General features: G+C 38.6%; 1 protein-coding gene across 4 annotated transcripts; it reads right to left on the reverse strand.

The window, feature by feature from the left end:
• Positions 1-285: 285 nt before the first annotated feature.
• Positions 286-12,962, reverse strand: nkx2.2a (NK2 homeobox 2a). Of its 4 annotated transcripts, XM_032548217.1 has the most exons (4): positions 12,233-12,959; positions 11,263-11,595; positions 1,855-1,898; positions 286-1,764 (listed from the first exon to the last, which is right to left on the reverse strand). In XM_032548217.1, exons 1-4 carry the CDS (start codon positions 12,495-12,497, stop codon positions 1,708-1,710), a joined length of 699 nt encoding a protein of 232 aa, XP_032404108.1. In that variant the 5' UTR covers positions 12,498-12,959; the 3' UTR covers positions 286-1,707. The 4 variants fall into 4 exon arrangements, with proteins under 4 accessions (XP_032404108.1, XP_032404107.1, XP_032404105.1 ...); XM_032548216.1 differs by having other exon boundaries at positions 286-1,898; positions 12,233-12,962; XM_032548214.1 differs by lacking the exons at positions 286-1,764; positions 1,855-1,898 and having other exon boundaries at positions 8,606-11,595; positions 12,233-12,945.
• Positions 12,963-19,094: the final 6,132 nt, after the last annotated feature.

A 19,094-nucleotide genomic window follows, 5' to 3' on the forward strand; every position in this document is an offset into this window, starting at 1 on the left:
ATGTTCCTCCATCATGCCGTTTACAACGACATGATGGTGAAGTAGTTTATATCGTCACCTTCCTAAAATAATGACCTAAGTAATTTTTGGCAAAAGTGATATTTTTGCCTAAATAATCTTTTGGCACTCTGTGAGGCAGAAACTCAGCTGGAGACTGCAGCTCTGAGGAGGAGTTTTGGGAAAATAGGCAGCATATTGTTTCAGCAAGTGTTTAGACACCATCAAACGGCTGCCATGAGATATTCAAGGTTTTCTCCGATATGCATGAAAGAATCAAAGCACCACTCCAGGCATGTCTTTAATGAGGGATAAACATTATAATTTGATCTAAAAGTCATTTTTTACATTGAAGTATTTTTTCAGGTTGAATTAAAAGCCATATACAAAACAGCTAGAGCAAAAGTCAGGAACCCCCCACACACACCCTTACCTCCAAAAAAAACAAAAAACAACAAAAAAAAAAACACTGTTGCACCTAATATTATTTTTAATCTTCCATATATATTACACTGTTGGCTCATGGCACAAAAACAAGACAAAAATTAGCAACAACTAAAAGAAGTTTAAAAAAGCATTACAATATGCCAAATCTGCAACACACCTTGAACAAAAATATTTTTGTAGTTTTCCCATTTCAAATTCCTTTCTTTGTGTTAGTAAATTTCATAACTTGTGTATCCCATAGAACTATGATGTGTTTATCCTTTCATATATACTGAGATATTTTGTGGCTGTGGAAACACTTTTTTTAGTTTCATTTTATTTTGAGTTGTAGCAGATGCATGCTGATTAAAACAGAAAAAGACACATGTAAGTACAATTTTAAATATTCTTCATAACTGTAAATGCATAAAAAATACAGGTCACATGTGTTACTAATAACATGCTTGAATTCAAACAATAATGCTTTCAGAGTTACAGTGAAAAGGGACATTTGTTCCAAGTAGCACAAAAAACTTGAAAATTTGCTGAAGCAACAGTTTACAAAACATTGTGACATGTTAAATCATAAAAAAAGAACTGAAACAAATATATGATAGTCTCGGAGGTCAAAATATATCAGCATTATTTTCTTACAGCAACATCTAAGCAATAAAAAACAATTGGCTTTTGACTGTTTCCCACTGTTGCATTTCATCAGACCAAATATCAAAAACGGTGTTGCAAGAAGAAGCCTGACAAATATTCCACCAGAGCAGTGTCAGACTAATGTTATGTGGTGCTATTCTTTACTATACTGAGGGCTGAGTGTATGTATATTAAAGCCCAGCAATGATACTCTCACAGTTTTCAGTTCTGCGTTAAGATGAAAACATAGTTGCCACGGTGCCTTTGGTCCAAATATTGCTTCAATACCCCACACCACAAGGAGAATAAATAGAGAATGTGAGAAATCACAGAGTGGATCAAAATAGTGCAATACTCAGAAATGTCCCATCCGTTATGCACAGTCTGCTAGAGAATATCAACATAATTACTTGTATTTATGTCCTTTAAGTGCAGCTTCAAAACCGATAAATTCACCATACAGCTTGGATATGCAAAGAAAATTGGAGCAGAGTTTGCTTCATATTCTTTACATCCTTTTAAAACAGTAAGTTAATTATACAATCTCAATTGTTAAAACAGCCACATTGCTGCTCTTTGATCATCACACGCGTTGATTAAAGCACATCTGAAACAGATGACAGCTGCTCGTTATCACGCTCAAAGCCCCTGGATCCATTCGCAGTGCAGGCATCTCAAGCACCTCATGTTCATCCTCTGAAGAAGGTGAGACAATCCATTAAGGGAAAGGCATAAACACTCAACTCTGGGAACCTGATTGTTGGCGCTGCCCCCCATCCAGCCCACCTGACTGCAGCACACTGATGGGTTTATACAAGACAGCTCAAGTCCTATGAGATGGGAAATTGAAAGAAAAGAAGACAAGTGGGAGTAAGGCTGAATTGTTGAAAGGCAGAAGCACAATTTTTACCAGAATTCATACAGATTAAAGATAAAAACCATGGAATTATTATTATTAGTAGTAATAATAATAATAATAATAATATTAACTATGCATGCTATGCATTTAAGACTAGAAGGTAAAGACTGCAGAAATGTAATAATATAATGAGTTATCATGTTTTTATTCAGTTTCTAATTTGAAGAGTGACATACAGTATGTGCTGATAGAGGATGATGTCACCATTTAACTAAATAAGAAAGAGTTGCATTATTCTAGATTACTTCATCAAATAATAAAACTTTTTATTTACATGTTTAACCAGCACTTGCCCAAGATATAGAGGATATACGTAGATATATATTTTTAGGATTTTTTAGGATAGTAAATCTCTACATTACATACATGCTCTGCTTCTTGAGCGTGTCTGGTTAAGACGTTCTATTTTTGTTATGCAAACAGTGGTAAAGCCATTTAAAAAAATAAAATAAATATAGCTATTAGTTCAAGGAACTGATTGTTGGTTCACTGGTTAGTTTGTAAACAAGTTGTGCAAATATGGAAAATAATTAAGCATGGACAATGTAAAAGAAACCGGGGTCGTCTGGTGGCCCCCAAATCAAATTCTTTCTACAACCATGTACAGCCTTGGACCAGCTCTGCTTTTACACAGCTGAATCTGAGGAATAAATCACTTAATCATCACATGTATGGCTACTAAAAAAAATACTTGAATTAAACAGTTGTGCAGTTAGCTGTTAATGGAGGCAAAACCCTCTTTATGTATTAAGTTGTAATACAGCTACATTCAGAGCATGTTTTAAGGATGTGTGCACTGCTATAGTTGATGTTACATTCATGTACAATGATATTGGAAGGAAAAAAAAAAAACACGCCCAGGACACAAGACCACATAACAGTTTTGAAGTTTTTTATTGATTATTGAGAAGGATGACATGAGTTTCATGGAAGCAACGATGGAGATGACAAGGAAAGAAAAAACAAATCTTTCCGAGCTCTCAGGCATTACCTTTCTGGCCAGTGTCCTCATCTTTCTGCTTGCTCTGCTGTTTTCCTAATCTCCACATTCAGCAGAGTCAAGAACCTTGACGCTTACTCCTTCTCCACAAAGATGACACTGAGCTGGCTGCTGTTTGTTTCCAGCACTTTAAGCCTACGTTAAACAAGCAACCACTAATATGGAAGAACTGCCCTCTCAGCGTCTTGAAGGAAATGCTGATGGCATGTTTTGTTTTGTGCAAGAATGTGATATTAGATGCAGACAGAAGGTTCATTTATTCATCCGAAGCATGATATCTTATTTACTGACTCAGTATGTCACTTGATTCAAGTGGGCAGGACAGATTTAGATTATTTGTGTAATTTATCACTCTCTCAGCATTCTGTATATAAACAGATGTGACATAAAAAAAATCTATTTATCGCTATATGTACAGCACTCCCACTCATGATAAATAATACTGAATTTAAAGAAGTAACAGTAGGGTTTTTCTCATTTGCATTTTCAGCTTTGCATTTTACTAATAGGCAAATTTGATTTAAGGTGAATGATTGTGAAACCTCAGTTGGAATGTGAGTTGAAGAAACTCAGATAAGAGCCAGTACAACTTCTGGTTTATTTTCTACATTAATATGATTGATTTGAACTGAGCTGATTTGAATTTTTAAACAGAGTTCTAAAATAATCTAGTATAAGCTGTAAAATGTGACTTGAAATTATGAGAGGTTAAAAGCTAAAATAATTTAAATTGATTCCAAATTAATTTTTAGCTGTACAGTCAGTTGAAAATGATCTGTGCTTGTCCCAATATTTTTCCTTTGCCTTTTTAAAATGAAAATGACGATAGTAATACATTTTTGATAAAGGAATAAAAAACACAAGTTCAATCAACTCTTCAATCTTTTCAAACAGACTCGTAGGGTAGGCTGACCTTTGTCCTTGGCAACAACAGCTAAAATGTGATGTTTATTTGAAATGACTTTCAGCTTCAGCTTATTGCCGAGCTAGATCTCAACGTAACACTGTTTTTTAAACTTGCGTAAGATGGAGAATAAATTTTTACCTCTATTTTAACAAGATGAGTTGTAAAATCCATTTTCTTGACAACCACAGATTTGGGTTACTATAAACTGGCAACAGTTTCATCAGGGTTAAGGAGCTCAGCGACCTACAATGTTTGAGTTTAGCACAATGCCTCGCTAAAATTGGATTCAAACTTACATCTTGGTTGTTTTTTTTTCCTCCAGGACAGAAACTTTCCTAACCACAAGTAACAAGTCTCATGTCAGTTCTTAGCTTCAACTAAACAGCTATGTTTATTCATAAAACATAAAGATGTCAGCCTTACTCATTTCTAATGAATGAGAAAAAAGGATGACTCAACCAATATTTTCGATGGAATTCTAAACATTTAGATTCAATCTGCCACCGTAATATAATAAATAGACCAAATTGATAAAATAGGGTCAATGTTGAACAAACTAATAGTCTTTATTGACATTAATTAATTTTAATGGCTAGCAAATAATATTCTCCAAAATTTTGTTTATAATATATATACACTTTTTTATGTGTCCATAACATTATGATAACAGAAAAATACTCCTGTTACATTCTAAATTGTGGCATTTTTCATTTTACTTTGCCCACAGCAGAACAATTTCAAACAGCTGTTTAACTTTAAAGCGATGTGTATGCATTCGACAAGATGAAAAAACAAAAAAGTACAATTCCCTTTAGAGCATTTAGTCTACAAATAAAATTTAAATAATTAGACACACATTTAATGATTATAATATTTTTTTGAAAGTGCCATAAAATAGGCTTATCTCTATCTTTATTACTATTAAACAAGCTTAATCTGTACACAACTTTCTTTACTAACATTCTTTGCAGGGATACTCAGTTTTTACACTGAACACTGCTCAAGAAAATGCAGACAAAGGCTTCCTCATTTTTTTGCAAATGTTATGAATGAACATAATTTGACAGAAGCTGCAGATACCCAGTGATGGTGTAAGGATTCATTTTCTTCTTCTGACTTCTGCTTTCCCCTGGAAGCTGCTGTCAAGATGCAGCTCTTCTGTTGCGCTCTTGTTTAACCCTCCTGTTATGTTCACTTCTGAGGTACTTCAGTAATGTTCCCAGGTCAATTTGACCCAGGGATTTTTTATTAATATGTAGTAATGTCAGAATCCAAAATTTTCACCCAAAACATTTTTGTATGTTCTCATTACTAACAATTTCAATCAATATTTATTGCAATAATGTTCATTACCTCTCACATATAAAGGATGAATGACGATAATTCACATGTTTTTTCACAAAAACAAAACAATTAGAATTTTTTTTACGTCCATTAGAAAAACCTACTCTGAAAAATCAATGGGTTATACATAAAAATGATATTTTTAATTATTTTGCTGCCAGTATGCAGTTATTCATCTGGAGCTGTATGGCCCAGTAACCATGTCCAAGTTATCTACTCATTGTTTGGTAGCATAGTAATAAAGGATCATACTTGGTTTCTGCTCCTTTCAAGTGCTGATTGCAGCACTTTTGTGCAAAGGGCTCATGAGGACAACATTTCTCCCTCTATTAGCACAATGTGCAGAAATTGTCACAGGTTATGTTGCGAGAGAATGAACCTGCCACCTTGATTGTTCTCTGGAGCTCTTAAAGTTTCCAGTGGAAACTTTCTATGCATGGCTGGTCTTTGCATCACCTGCTGTCTAGATTTTTTAAGCCGTTGTTGACAGGAGTTACTGCCATGCTGGTAGTCCCTGGCACGGTCTGTATTATGTTTTCTGCACACAGCTTTTTTGGCGTTTACATGGAGATGAAGATCACTGGATTTAAAATTTTTTGACATAAATATCCTGCTTGGAGGAACATGACTAGTGTTTTCGTCATTTGTTTCATAATCAGAATCATCGGACTTAGAATTGACCTCATGGTGATGGCCGCTGCTGTCACTTCCTTCTGTAGTTCAGTCATGATCAAAGATGAGTCCCCCCTCCTCCAGGGCTGTCACCTTTTCATTTTTGCTGGTCATTTACTGAAAATCTGAAAATGACCAAAAAATATATTTTAAACATTTTTTTCCCATGTTTTTAAACTTTAGAATGGGTCAGTTTGGTCTGCAATATAACGGGAGGGTTAAAGCACAGATGCTGATTTTTATTTTCAGTCAGCTCAGAACTCACTGGGTCCTGCCGGTGCAGATGAAGCACTTGTTTGTGTCGTGACTGCGCCTTCCTGCTGTGATAAACTCATTTTCTTCATCTCACAAGTAAATGTTCTCGGTTTTATTTCATTTAAACTCTTGTATTCAGTATGGCAGTTTTCTCCCATTGTGGTTTGGCTCCAATTTTCTTTCTTGAAAGTTCAAAATTAATAAAACCCAAATTATTCATTTAATATCCTGAATTTCATATTTTTATGCTTTTTCATGATATTGATCATGTTCATGTTGGCAACAATAAGTGTCACCAAGATCGGAGGAAGTTTTGGCTCCCTACCCACTCGAGATTATTTTACACATTGAAGCCCTGTTCTAGTTTTCAGTATTTGGACAGATCTTTAGAAACTGTCTGGAGGCACTCCTGGTTATAGCATATGTGCTTTTTGTGAACAATCAACTCTTTTTGAACACTATAATGAAGAGGTTGTTTTTATTTTATTTAATATTTATAACAGCGGTTCGAAACTGTTGGAGACCAGAAGACACAGTATACTTCCTCTCCTCTTAACCCTGCACTCATCATGTTGAGCTGCTCTCTGTAGCTCCCGCTGTCAAACAGTAATGGCTCAATGAGGCCACCTGCAGGTATGAATGAGCCTAGCGATGCTGAACGGAGATGGTGCAAAAATGATGCTGCTGCCTTGACGCCGTTTGACCCGTATTGCAGCCTGAGCGGGACTCTGCATCAATAAATGAATATGCAAAATACACAAATTACATCAGTCAGCTAGAAACTCCTCAACAGATCAAAAAGCATCCTTATCTGTTAAATATCGATTTAAATTGTAGATTTTTGTTGTTGTTGTTTAATATGGCAAGTGCTGACTAATACTCTTCTTTGTTTACTGAGAGCGGACCTTTTTTTCTCATTTCGTCGCTTTTGTTCACTGTCGTTGAACTGTGACGATCCCCTCCATCTTTGTCTCCCTATCCTATTGCGCCACACCGTGGAGAAGCCCGGAGCTCCTCTTCTCCACCGCTCTCTCCCTCCAACGTTTTCCAAGCGTGAGCTGCAAACTCCACTAATTGCTCGTGGACTGTTTACGTCCTGTCTGGTTTTGTTTTGAAGAGCGATATGATTATGCTCTCAAGATCCATAACAATGTCATAAACCGCAATCATGCACTTAAAGCGGCAGTCAAGTTTGTTTCTATGTGTGTTCATTAAAGGGAGAGAAAAAGAGAGAGAGAGAGAGGGGGGGGGGGGGGGGGGGGGGGGGGGGGGGGGGGGGGGGGGCGCACACTAATTTCAACAGTTGGAATTTAGTTGCAGTAATTTGCAGTGATGGAATTAGAGGATGTTGGAGGACGTTCGCAGGTAAAAGCTGCAGGACGCCAACCACAGATCTCTGCTTCCATCTTGTGGCGGCCCACCGCAACAGTCTCCGCTCCCCTCTCCCTTAATATCTGCACCACTGTGGCGAATCTAATCTGGATCTTCTCTAAAGGCAATAAAACCCAGATCGCTTCCTTTAAATGAAAAAAAAGAGGCGCCGCTTATTATAGCTTTGAAATCCTCGTTTACGCGGCGATGTGCACGATAGAGAAATGATTCATGTGGAGGTTCAAACGTGCAGGATGACGAGGATCCACGAGTGTCCCGAGTGCACATTTCCTCCAGTATTGCATGGTGGCAAGGTGTATAATAGCGTTATCCACGCAGGTTGAACTACAAGATGCTTGTTTTAAAATCGTAGTGCTTTATCCCCTCAAGCAGCCAAAAGCAATTTCCGATAAATGTGACCCTGTTACAAAGCTGCAGAAAGAGTTCAGTTATTTCCTGCAGAGTTAATACCAGCACAAAGGTGAAAAAGTTGCGAGTTTAACGTTTCCGTTTTTGCTTTGTTTTAGGGTAAATGTGGAGTTTGACTGGATTGCATCTGTTCAAATCAGTAGATTATTATTATTATTATTTTTTTTTTACAATATAAATCATTGTGTGTAATTTTTTGATATCTTTACGGATAATTACCAGATTTTCGAAGAGATGTGCGCATCAGTCAGCAAAACACCTGTCATTATTCCCAGATTTTTTTTTTTTTCACGGAAAAACATCTGCATCTTCCAGATCACACGCACGTACGCACACGCACGCACACACACCTACACACACACACAGACACAGACAGAAAAAAAAAATCAAAATGCAAATGAATGCTCCTCACATTAATCAGTTTGTCTGTAATTGCTCCCCGCATACAGCAAATTCCTTGCAACTCAGAGCAGGAGCAGAAAAAGAGGACTTCCAACATTTATTTTTGGTTGTTTTTAGAAGAACAGCTGGGCATCTTTTTAAATTGAAGTGTCATTTTTTCCCATGTCTTCATCTCCAACCAGGCCTCAGCGAGACTGACCGCAAACAGGGCCGATCACTGTCCAGAATTAAAAAAAAAAAAAAATACTTTTTACGCTACTTTTTTCTTTTTTTCTTTTTTTTTTTGGTCAGACAATAATCACCCTTTCACGTTGTAGAAAGAGGGGATGGAAGGCAAAGAGAAATGAGAAGGCTGTTGTTGGCATAGCTCTATCAAGGAAGAAGGACTCCCTGTTACGCGTGAATAGGGCTTCTCTTTTTTGCCTCCCCGACCAGAATAGATATAGCACGAATTTTGAATTCGTTTTTCTTTGAGAAAGAGAGGGAGAGAGAGAGAGACAACAATGCTTTACTTGAGAGCTTGATACAATTTGGAGGCTTGTGAGAGATGCTTTTCTCCTCTTCCGAACCCAGCTGCCCATATGGGACGCAACGTGTGCAGCAAAGATCACAATGGCACCAAGTGACAGGCGGGGGACAAAAAGCCCAAAGGATTCATCTCCCTGACTCTGAACAGCACCGAGGAACTCTGTCTATCTGCGCTGTCTGCGTCTCCACTCGTGCTGCTAGTTAATATGCACGCCTCTAACATGCAGCACAACCAAGGCCTGCGTCCGCTTTTGTCTTTCTTTCTTTTTTTTTTTTTTTTACTGCCTTGTGTACTGTGTTGTGTAGCGATGGAGTCAGGTGGATAGAATCCAACAAGGGAAAGCCAGGAATCTTGTTTTACTTATAAGTTTTTAGATTATTCTTTAAAAAAAAAAAAGAGAGATTACATCCATTTTGTACGAGCATCTTTAATCAGTTTTTTTTCTTCTCCCTAAAAATCTTTGGATAGCACTTCTAATAAATGCGCACCGTGAAAATGTACATTTTACAATAACTTGTTTGTTTAATTAATTATTATCACTTTTTTTGAGTAATAATAAAACATCTCATAAATTTGTTTATTTGTTTGACCTACAAGCTCAACCAGTGTTGAAACAGAAAAGCCTTTTGAGTTTGCCCCGCACACCCCTTCTTTCACAAAAGCAGTAGCCCCCCTTGAGACTGGATTCTGTAAATAATTAGCAAATCTGGCCTAATTTAGCTGTTTGTTCGGTGATGATAGGGGCGAGCCTAACATCTGCTGGTTAGAATTTTGTCCCGGGACAAACAACAAAATGCATAGATTTTTCTACTGGGGGTTATCATATTTACCCAAGATATTGAGCGGAGTCTGATAATCCACAGTGTGCTTCGCAGTTACCCATTTGCGATTCCCACAGCAAGGAAAACACCGTCTGCAAGTCTAGAATATGTTCTAATGTCAAGTGTGAAATCTAATGCGTGAAAACGATCGTGTGGTGGGGGGGAAAACAACAACTTTATCACACGATTAAACCCCAAATTTTAGTTGTTAAACCAAGACAGCACACTGATTGAACCAGCTCTATTTGCAATTTAGCACTTAATAAGATAACAAAACATTTATTGCATTAAATAATTGCTTTCCCTCCGCTGTATGCCACTCTATAGCCAAGGCCGGGGGTGCTGACAAAAAGGAGTGCTTTTGACTCAAAAGCTTCTTGTGTGGAGAAGCCCACTTATATTAAGTGAGTGGATTTTAGTCCCATTTCACAAGTGACTTTAGGCTCTTTATGGGCGAGGTGTTCGGACAGAGAAAAATATTCCTCGGATTAAATTTGACTAAATGGGGAAAAAAGAGTTGAAGTGCGCTGGAGATTTATTCCCATTCTGCGCCACAAGCTAGTATTTGGCTCTCTCCGCCCTTCTAGCAATGAAATCGACGGGACACTTATCAAAACAAAGCCTCATTTCAGTCATATTTTATTTAAAAGTTATTACTTTAAAAATGAAGATATTTGTCCATTTTTAACTGCGGCGTCAGCACGGATTATTTTACACATCTCACAGCATGTTCGCAAAAAAATAAATTTGGAAATTTAAATCCCGAGCTGCATCCAAATGCGCCACCTGACTGCAAATATTTACAAGGAAGAAAAACAAAAAAGGCTGAAAACTTGCCAGTTTTTATTCATGGCCATAAATATTTTTTTTCGGTCCATAAAAGAAGCAAGAAATTAAAAATTTTCTATAATTATAAAGTGGTTCGCACGTGCTGATAACACGAAGGGACAAAAGGGGGGGAGGGGGGAGGGGAAATAAAAAATTAAAAGTAAAACATCTCTACAACCAACACACAACATACTTTACAAAAAAAATATGTCACACGAAGAGCATTGACATTTCTTAATAAAATCTATAAGGGAGAGGTTTGGACCCAGTTCTCTTAACGAAAACATGTAAACACGGCGCACACATGAGCCCCGAATAAAAATGGTAGTAGTATATATATGAGTCAAGCTGCAAAAATGAAAAGTCTTTTTTGTTTTTTTCTTTTTCTTTTTTCTTTCTTTCTTTCCTTCTTTCTTTGCGGCGAAACACCCTACAGCCCACCCTCCAAACCAAGTCTCTATAATTTTTCTCACCAAGTCCACTGTTGCGTTTGCACCAAGTGATGTGCTGTGGGGAACTGCGGCGTGGCCGCGGCGCCGTACTGCGCGTTATACTGCATGTGTTGGAGCGACTGAGCGCTATACGCCGAGAAGGGAATCCCGGCCTGAAAAGTGGCCGCCAAGTCCTGAGCTTTAAGAGTGTGACAAGGCTTCCCATCCCTGACTAAGACGGGCACGGCCACCCGCCGAGGAGAAGGGAGATGGGTCACTTCCATACCTTTCTCGGCCCGGGCTCTCTTCATCTTATACCGGTGGTTCTGGAACCAGATCTTCACCTGGGTCGGGGTGAGACGGATGAGGCTGGCCAAGTGCTCCCTCTCTGGGGCGGACAGGTACCTCTGTTGCCTGAAGCGGCGCTCCAACTCATAGGTTTGCGCCTTGGAGAACAGCACCCTCCTTTTCCGCTTCTTGCCCGAGTCGCTGCCGCCGCTGCTGGACGTCTCCTTGTCGTTGTCGGGGGATTCGTCGTCCGCAGACGGCTCCGGAGACTTGGCCGAGTCCTGAGAGCTGGCGGACAAACCGTGCACTGCGACAAGAAACGGGAGAAACACTGTCAAAATGTTATGTCGGGAAGTTTTCAGAGAGATTTCTTACAAACACAAAGGCCATTAAGTGATTAGTAAACATTCAGGATGCGTTTTCAATAAGAACTGGGGAGCAAATGTCTATCAGGCATGTTATGATTTAGAACTCTTAGATCTCCATAAAGATAGAAACTGGGAGATATTTTGATAAAATGTAACTCAAGAAACTAATATCAGCGTAGAGCATTGTTTCAAAAAGGCAAAATAGTCCAGACTTTCAAAGAAAACACAGAAAGTCAGTGAAGCGTGAAAGGTGCATTGTCTTCTTAAACGTTACTTCACAATTTAACACTCTGGTTTTACACCAAAAGAAAAACTGATGCTGGAAATAAAGCAGAGACAGAAATTCAATTCAAGCTCCTTTGTTTTTTTTTCCCTGTTTATTGTTATTCGAACAGTACTTGCAAAAGCAGAGTGCCTTAAGCCTTAACACTGCATGCATTTTCTAAGACGTGCAGCGCACGATGCATAAGGATGAACAGCGCACGCCACCAAGGGCATCCTTAGAGCGCAATATGAGCCTGCATGCAATCAATTATCACTTAATTTACCCGCATTGGATCAAAATAACAAAATAATGAGGGGATATATGACTCTACTTACATGAATATTGAATACTGTCCGTAGTAGCAAGCCATCGTGTGTAGGGATTGTCAGTACTGTCATAAAAGGGGTTCTTTAAAGGTAGATTTTGAACGTTTTCTAGAGGACTTTGCACCAAAACTCCACCGTTTTTCGTCGTGGATGCGGTCTCTGATCCCTCCGTGTCTTCTTCCGCTCCGGTGATAGATCCGTCCTCGTCATTCGTGTCAGGAAGGTCCAAAATGTCCTTTACAGAAAAGCCCGTCTTTGTGTTGGTCAACGACATATTCTGGTAGGGGGGGAAATATGCAGGGAAAAGTTGCTTGCAGCAGCTTTTTTTTCGTAACAATCCGCTGTTGGGAGAATAGAAAAAAAAAACTAATAAGGAGAGAAAAAAGCAGAGAAAAAAAATTTGGATGAGTAAGTATCGCTCTACGCTGAAGTACAGTCAAAACAGCCTTTGTGGATAACCATCGCCTATGAGCAAAGCAAGAAGCAGTGGATTCGGTCTCTGTAAGTCCAGGAAGGATGCCAAAGTGGCTGAAGTGCTATATGCGGCTCATGGATACTGTGCTACTGCTGGGTGCTAGAGGGAAATAAGCCATTACCTTGTCCTGATCAGTCCATATAAGGTTGGTCTCAACACATGAACCTGCAGTGAAAAAGCATTAAAAAACGCGAAAGGTTGGCCACGTGTGGGCGGGTCTTAGGAGTCAAGTGGATGAAGACAGTGTTTGCAGATGTGAAATTGTGGGTTTTGGGGAGATCCGAGCCTCTACCATTGGTGCTTCAGAGCATGATGAGTGGTATAACGTGTCAATTAATTACAAAGACGGGGAGGGCCTTTTTTTACACCCTATTTACATACAAAGAACCTCCAAGTAGCTTTATTCTCACAATACTTAAAAAGGCCCATTCTAACAAATTGATCCAAGTGAAGCTTTCGCCGTTTACTTTTATAGTGTAAAAAAATAAAATTACTCTCAATTCCATCATTTCTGAAGGGGTGGGACCAGTGTGTTTTAAGAGCAAACAAACAATAGCAAAAAGAAAAGAAAAGAAAAGGAGTCGTTTAAATAGTGGATAATTTATGTAAACCTTTTACGTCAATATTTTTGCCACAGCTTAGGGCAAGAGGATGTGTCGAAACTAAAACAAGACGCCAAACATGCATTTAAGGCTCATCTGCAATAATAATAATAATAATAATAATAATAATAATAATAATAATAATAAATTATTTTTATTTGTTATGGTTCATATTGTGAAAAACTTACACACCTTTCTTTTTCATGGAAATTTTCATGATAAATCTCTCCAGTGTGATATTTACTTTCAGCCTGTGTAGCTTCATTTGAGTTGCTCCATCTTGCTTCTTTTCTTACCCCTTGTGAAATCTGAGTATCATTGTTGCTTACTTTATTTTCCTCCCCTCCAAGACTTCCCCCTCCATCCCCCTTTTCGCTCTCTTCCCTCAGCCTCCCTCATGCAGTAGGGCTATGTGATGTGGGTGACAATGTTGCGGCGTTTTTCAGCAGGTCCTCTGCGCATCCTGGGTGGTCGGGCTCGGGCAAACACAAATACAAACCGATTGCTAAGCTGCAGACAATGGGGGAAATGTAGACAAATGTCCGGCTCCCGTTGGAAGCTTTTGTCCGGCCGCAGTTTTTGCATTTATTTCAGGGCCCGAAATAATGGATGATTGACGCCCCGCGCACAATGCTTTCTAACTGTTTGGAATAAATCTGAGATTGTTCGTAGTTGTCATGGCATTCAACTGCTTTCAATGGACTATCTCTTCATTCAATTCCAGGATCCTTCCACAATATTAAGGAAAGTCCTTCATCTCAACATACACACATATTGCTTGAACACACGGACTTAGGAACACAGTCTGTCTCCTTTACGAAAGCAGCAACTATTGTGTCTTTTTAGTTCCTTGTAGCTCAGCAGAAAGTAGCAGAAGAGCCAATCAAACTTGGGGAGTTGCAGTAATGTATTATTATTATTATTATTATTATTATTATTATTATTATTATTATTATTATTATTATTATAATACATATATAATCAATAATAATAATAATAATAATAATAATAATAATAATAGTTTAGATATTGCCTTCAATCACTCTTTGTTCTCAAAGTAGAGCATGGGCCTGAGGTAAATATTTTACCGGACTGACAGAATTAATCACAAGCCTCAACATCCCACAAAGACTCCTTTGAGCCGAGCGGGCTGCATGGGCAAACTGGAGCTGAGCCTGAGCCTCTCTATGCTGGGGGAGAGAGAGGTTACTGACCTGATCCAGCGAGAAATGCTGCACAGCTAAATCCGAACTGTGAAGGGACATGCAACCCACAGCAGACACCCAGGGAGCTTCACGCATCACGGGGGAACGGCCCAGGCAGGCAGCATGGGACTCAATGCGCGCACCTCATCAGGAAACTGACTTGGCCCATGCGGGGCTTTATTTCGCTGAGATTTACTCAGTGCCTTAAAAAGTGCGTGGAGCCAAATCAGGGTATGTTTGAGCACGCAGGGTTGTCACCCGTGACATCCCGCGACAGTGACAAGGAAGGAGGTGTGAGGGGGGGTAGCAGTGGGTTTTTGGTTTAAGGCACTGGGCTGCAGACTCTGCTCAGTTGCTGGGGATATACCAAGGTGCTATTTGATCAATTGAGCCGAGGGTTTCCTAAAGAAAAGGTAAATGTGCACTGGCTAAGTGGACGCACTCCACATGGAGAGCCTATCGCACTGTGTTTACCTGTTTACTTTCGCAGGTAGTTCAAACAGGCCTCTCGCCTCTGTGACAGTGGCCAGTGTGCAGACTGTTTTTATTTTATTTTATTTTTTTTGCAAAAGCGGACGTTATATATATATATATATATATATATATATATATATATATATATATATATATATATATATATATATATATATATATATATATATATATATTAAAACGAACATAGTAACAAGGTTGTTAATTTTGTGCAAATTGCTATGCATTGTAACAGATACGTGCTGCATTTCTCATGGCTTTTTGCTTTTTCACTATTTTTGGGGATGGAAAATAAATGTTAAAGGCAGTCTGCGTCACAGCCTCAAAGTTAAAGTAATTTTGCAGCTGTATCTCTGTGAAGACCGTGTGACTCCTCACAGAAGATAATGCTTAGGAAGGGCCTCTCAGGTGCAGATGTGTCCGGATTTAGAGGACAATAAGAGAGGTGCAAAGTTACTGCATTATATCACTTCGCTGCAGAAATGTATAGGACAAAATTTCTGAAATGACTTTGTGTGCAACAAACTGCTCAGAGTGCACGCACAAGAGCAATCTGTTGTTGTTTTTTGCTTGTTCGTTTGTTTCATGTGATCATTCCTGCTGTCACTATGCTAAAACCATTGTTCCCATTTTAATGTTAGCTGCAGAGCAAACTGGATCAGTGTTCAAGCTCGTTGTGTTTTCATTCAATGCAATCCTCATTCAAAAAACAATTAATATTTCGGACATATCCTTCCTCAAAAAATGATGATAATAATAATAATAATAATAATAATACTAATAATAATAATAATAATAATAATAATAATAATAATAATAATAATAATAAAAAACTTGAATCTAGGCTGATTAATTATAATTCCCTCCTAAAAATTCATGCCCACGATTGTTCTCAAATATGTAAAGAAAGGGGGTTTTATATGCCTGATTGAATACATCTTTCGATTGAAAGCGCAAATAATAATGCCGCAGGAGGATCCATAATAATGTTGATCAGTGCTTCCCTTTTTAATCGCTGAGTTCCAGCGTGTTGGGACGCCTGAGGGAAGGAGTTGGGCTTTGATAAAGGTAACCCCGCCTGCCTCAGGGCAGCCGTGATAAATGTACAGAGTGACAAGCCCCCCTATGATTAAAAGCCAATATATTAAAGGAAGGTAAAGTCGGGTGCTGCTTTATTTATTGCGGCCAAGTTGGCCCGGGGACACTTTGCTTCAGGGGAAGATTTTTATTTTATTATTTTTTTAAACGTTTTTATTCCTCAGAAAGTCAACCTTCCTTCCCTTCCAGGCAAAAAAAAAAAAAAAAGAAGCTTTATTCGTCTTCCTTTCTATAATGATTAAACATGTCACTGCGAGATTATGGAGTCGCGCCCATGACCCGAGGAGATGCCTTCATTTGTTAAACCACCAGTTTATTTGTAACGCCGAATTTCATGCCACGCTGAGCCATTCGCCCTAATCTTTCCCCTGTGTGTGTAAAGACGAATCGCTGAAAAAAAAAGACGCTTATTATTTTTTAATCACTTCCTTTTTTCAGTGTCGCACTGGCACTGGCACTTATGAGGGAGAGGGAGGGGGGGCCTCAGATTCCTATTCAAAGGTGCAACCATTACTTGTAACAGGACCATATTAATGCCATAAGAAACAACACACCAAAAAGTATTGAAATAAAATAAAATATTTTCTTTGGGAGGGTTTGATGTGGCTGCTTCTGAATGGCACAAGAAACAAGATAACTTATCCTCCTCGTGAGTTGTCTTGTTTGTGAGAGTGGTAATAACATTAACAGCTGTTGACATCTGTAGAGCTCTAGCGGTCTCTACCGGTAAAATTAAGAAACAACAGGGGGTGAACATTAGATTAAACATCTTGAAGGAAACGATATGTCGGTTGTACAGGCGCATAAGGCAGTAGGTGGTGATGTTATGGTCATTAAACTGCACAAGGGACATTATTTTTTTATGTTTCATCATTCATTTAAAGAAGCTATCCAGTGGTACAATTTTATTTCACTAACAGTTATACAATACAATACAGAGCATATACAGCTGAGTTATAAAGTCTTGATCTCCACTTTGTAAAGTTTTCAAAGAACTGAATAAAGGGGAAAAAAGTCATTCTTCTTTCACGATATCTGACTTGATTACATCACAAAACGGGTAAAAATGTAACTAATATCTTATGTCTTACTCTGGTGGGAGAGCAACTTTTGTTTTAAATTGAGATATTTAAGTTATCTTATTAACTAATCATGCCCATAAGTCAAAACAGCATTCTCAAATAAGGACACAGTTGATTTAAAACGAATGAAAAAAGAACAAATAAAAATCAAATAGAAAACAATGAAAATGTGTCCAAAAAGACCTTCAGTCACTTCCTCATGTTTTGTCACATGGATATTTTTAGAGGCGTAAATGCTATTTTGATTAAGTTATAATTTAGCAAAAATAATCCAGAAACCTGATTGTTTTGGGTAACAACCTATCTCCAAAGTTAATTTGATTAATTACAGAAAAAGTCTGAATAATAACGTTAAGGTGCAGTTGTATTTTGAGTTACTTAAATTGTGACTGATCTAAATCACTAAAGGAACTTTTTATTTTGTATTTTTGCAGAAAGCCTGCTTTTCTTTAATCTGCATAAAAGAGTTATTTTTGTTTGTTAGGATTAGGTTTTACTTTTGTTGTAGGTTTGCCCACATCATTAGCCTTGAGAACCATTAGCCTTCGAAGGTGCAGGCCACTCTGATCTCTCAACAATAATGCCCAACCAAGCATGGACTCCTCAGGTGAGTGCGTAATGATCACCAGTAGCTACTGTGCCCTAAAACCACGGGCCTATACCAAACGCAGATTGGCCAAAGACAGAATGAAAACGCAGCCTGATGAGGGTCCTTCTTATCAAGGTAGCTCAAAATTATTGATAAAAGAAAACAGAAATACTAGACAAAGAAAACCAGCTGTCTCCGTGAAGATGTATCATCACAAATGACGGTGTGCAAAGCTGACTGGAGCAGCCAATGCGCTTACCTATACTGGAAGGTGTCTCTGTGTTGGCAGCGTTAGGACAGCGCAGCAGAGTTAATGAAATATCTCCAAATGGGAGTCAGGAGTGCGTGCAGAGATAAGCCTGATGTGGTTTATATACCCAGAAAGCAAGTGCTCCTCTTCTCATATTGTCAAAGAGCGTTTGCATAGCTGGCCAAGTGGCTGTGCACTTGCTGACTCGCTAACATTGTGCGGTGTTTGTTTTCCCCCTTGGTGTGACGTGAGACAAAATATTGGCCATATGTTCATCTGCAATAAATTGGCCCCGAGCGCAAACACAACATCCCCCTCCAGAACACGGTGCTTTTAAACCCACATGGCAAGTTTTCTCCTTTCGAGATGTTTTTGGGGGACACGGAACTATCCGGTGCGCAATGACGGTAAATGATATTGTCACAACAGCTTGTTTTAAGAGATAATTGTACGCCTATGGAAGCGCTGCCGGTTGGTCTTTAAGCCGCCACCTATTATTCCTCACCCAGGGCGCTCTAATAAATCGCTTGGTAACCAAGAAGCGGCGCAGTCTAAAGAGCAGATGTGGCATGTTATCCACACCACAGTTGCGTTTACATTAGATACCCTGATCCAATGATTGATAACCAGGTCAGCTCCCAGGAGGGACATGCGACTAACACATACTGGCAACATCCACAATGGAAACACCTGGAACAGTGAGGCAAGCACAGTTAACTATTATTATTATTATTATTATTATTATTATTATTATTATTATTATTATTATTATTATTATTATTATTATTATATTTTTAACAGTCAATCAGTCAAACAATGTTGATCTGCGTTAAAACACATTTTTGATGATTCAAGTCGACTTTTCAGGGGCCTTTTCTCCTATTTTGCCAACTATAATATCTTTTACCCAGTTCTGCTTAATGCACATCTACCCATTATGGGAGTATTTTCACATTTTGAAAGAAATGTAAAATTTGGAATGTTTTTTCCAAGCTAAAATAGGTCTCCTTAAGTCAACTTCACACCTGTTGCTTCTAAAGATGAGCAGAGGAGAGGCTACAGTTTTTTTCTGTGTGAA

The sequence above is a fragment of the Xiphophorus hellerii genome, chromosome 19 (genome assembly GCF_003331165.1).
Source record: "Xiphophorus hellerii strain 12219 chromosome 19, Xiphophorus_hellerii-4.1, whole genome shotgun sequence".
Classification (NCBI taxonomy): Eukaryota; Metazoa; Chordata; class Actinopteri; order Cyprinodontiformes; family Poeciliidae; genus Xiphophorus; species Xiphophorus hellerii.

Excerpts from the sequence above, each read along its gene's own strand:
- nkx2.2a (XM_032548214.1), bottom strand. The coding sequence starts at position 12,497 with ATGTCGTTGACCAACACAAAGACGGGCTTTTCTGTAAAGGACATTTTG. Across the intron at positions 11,596-12,232 it reads GGACAGTATTCAATATTCAT|TGTTTCTCCCGTTTCTTGTC; the intron begins GTAAGTAGAGTC and ends ACATTTTGACAG.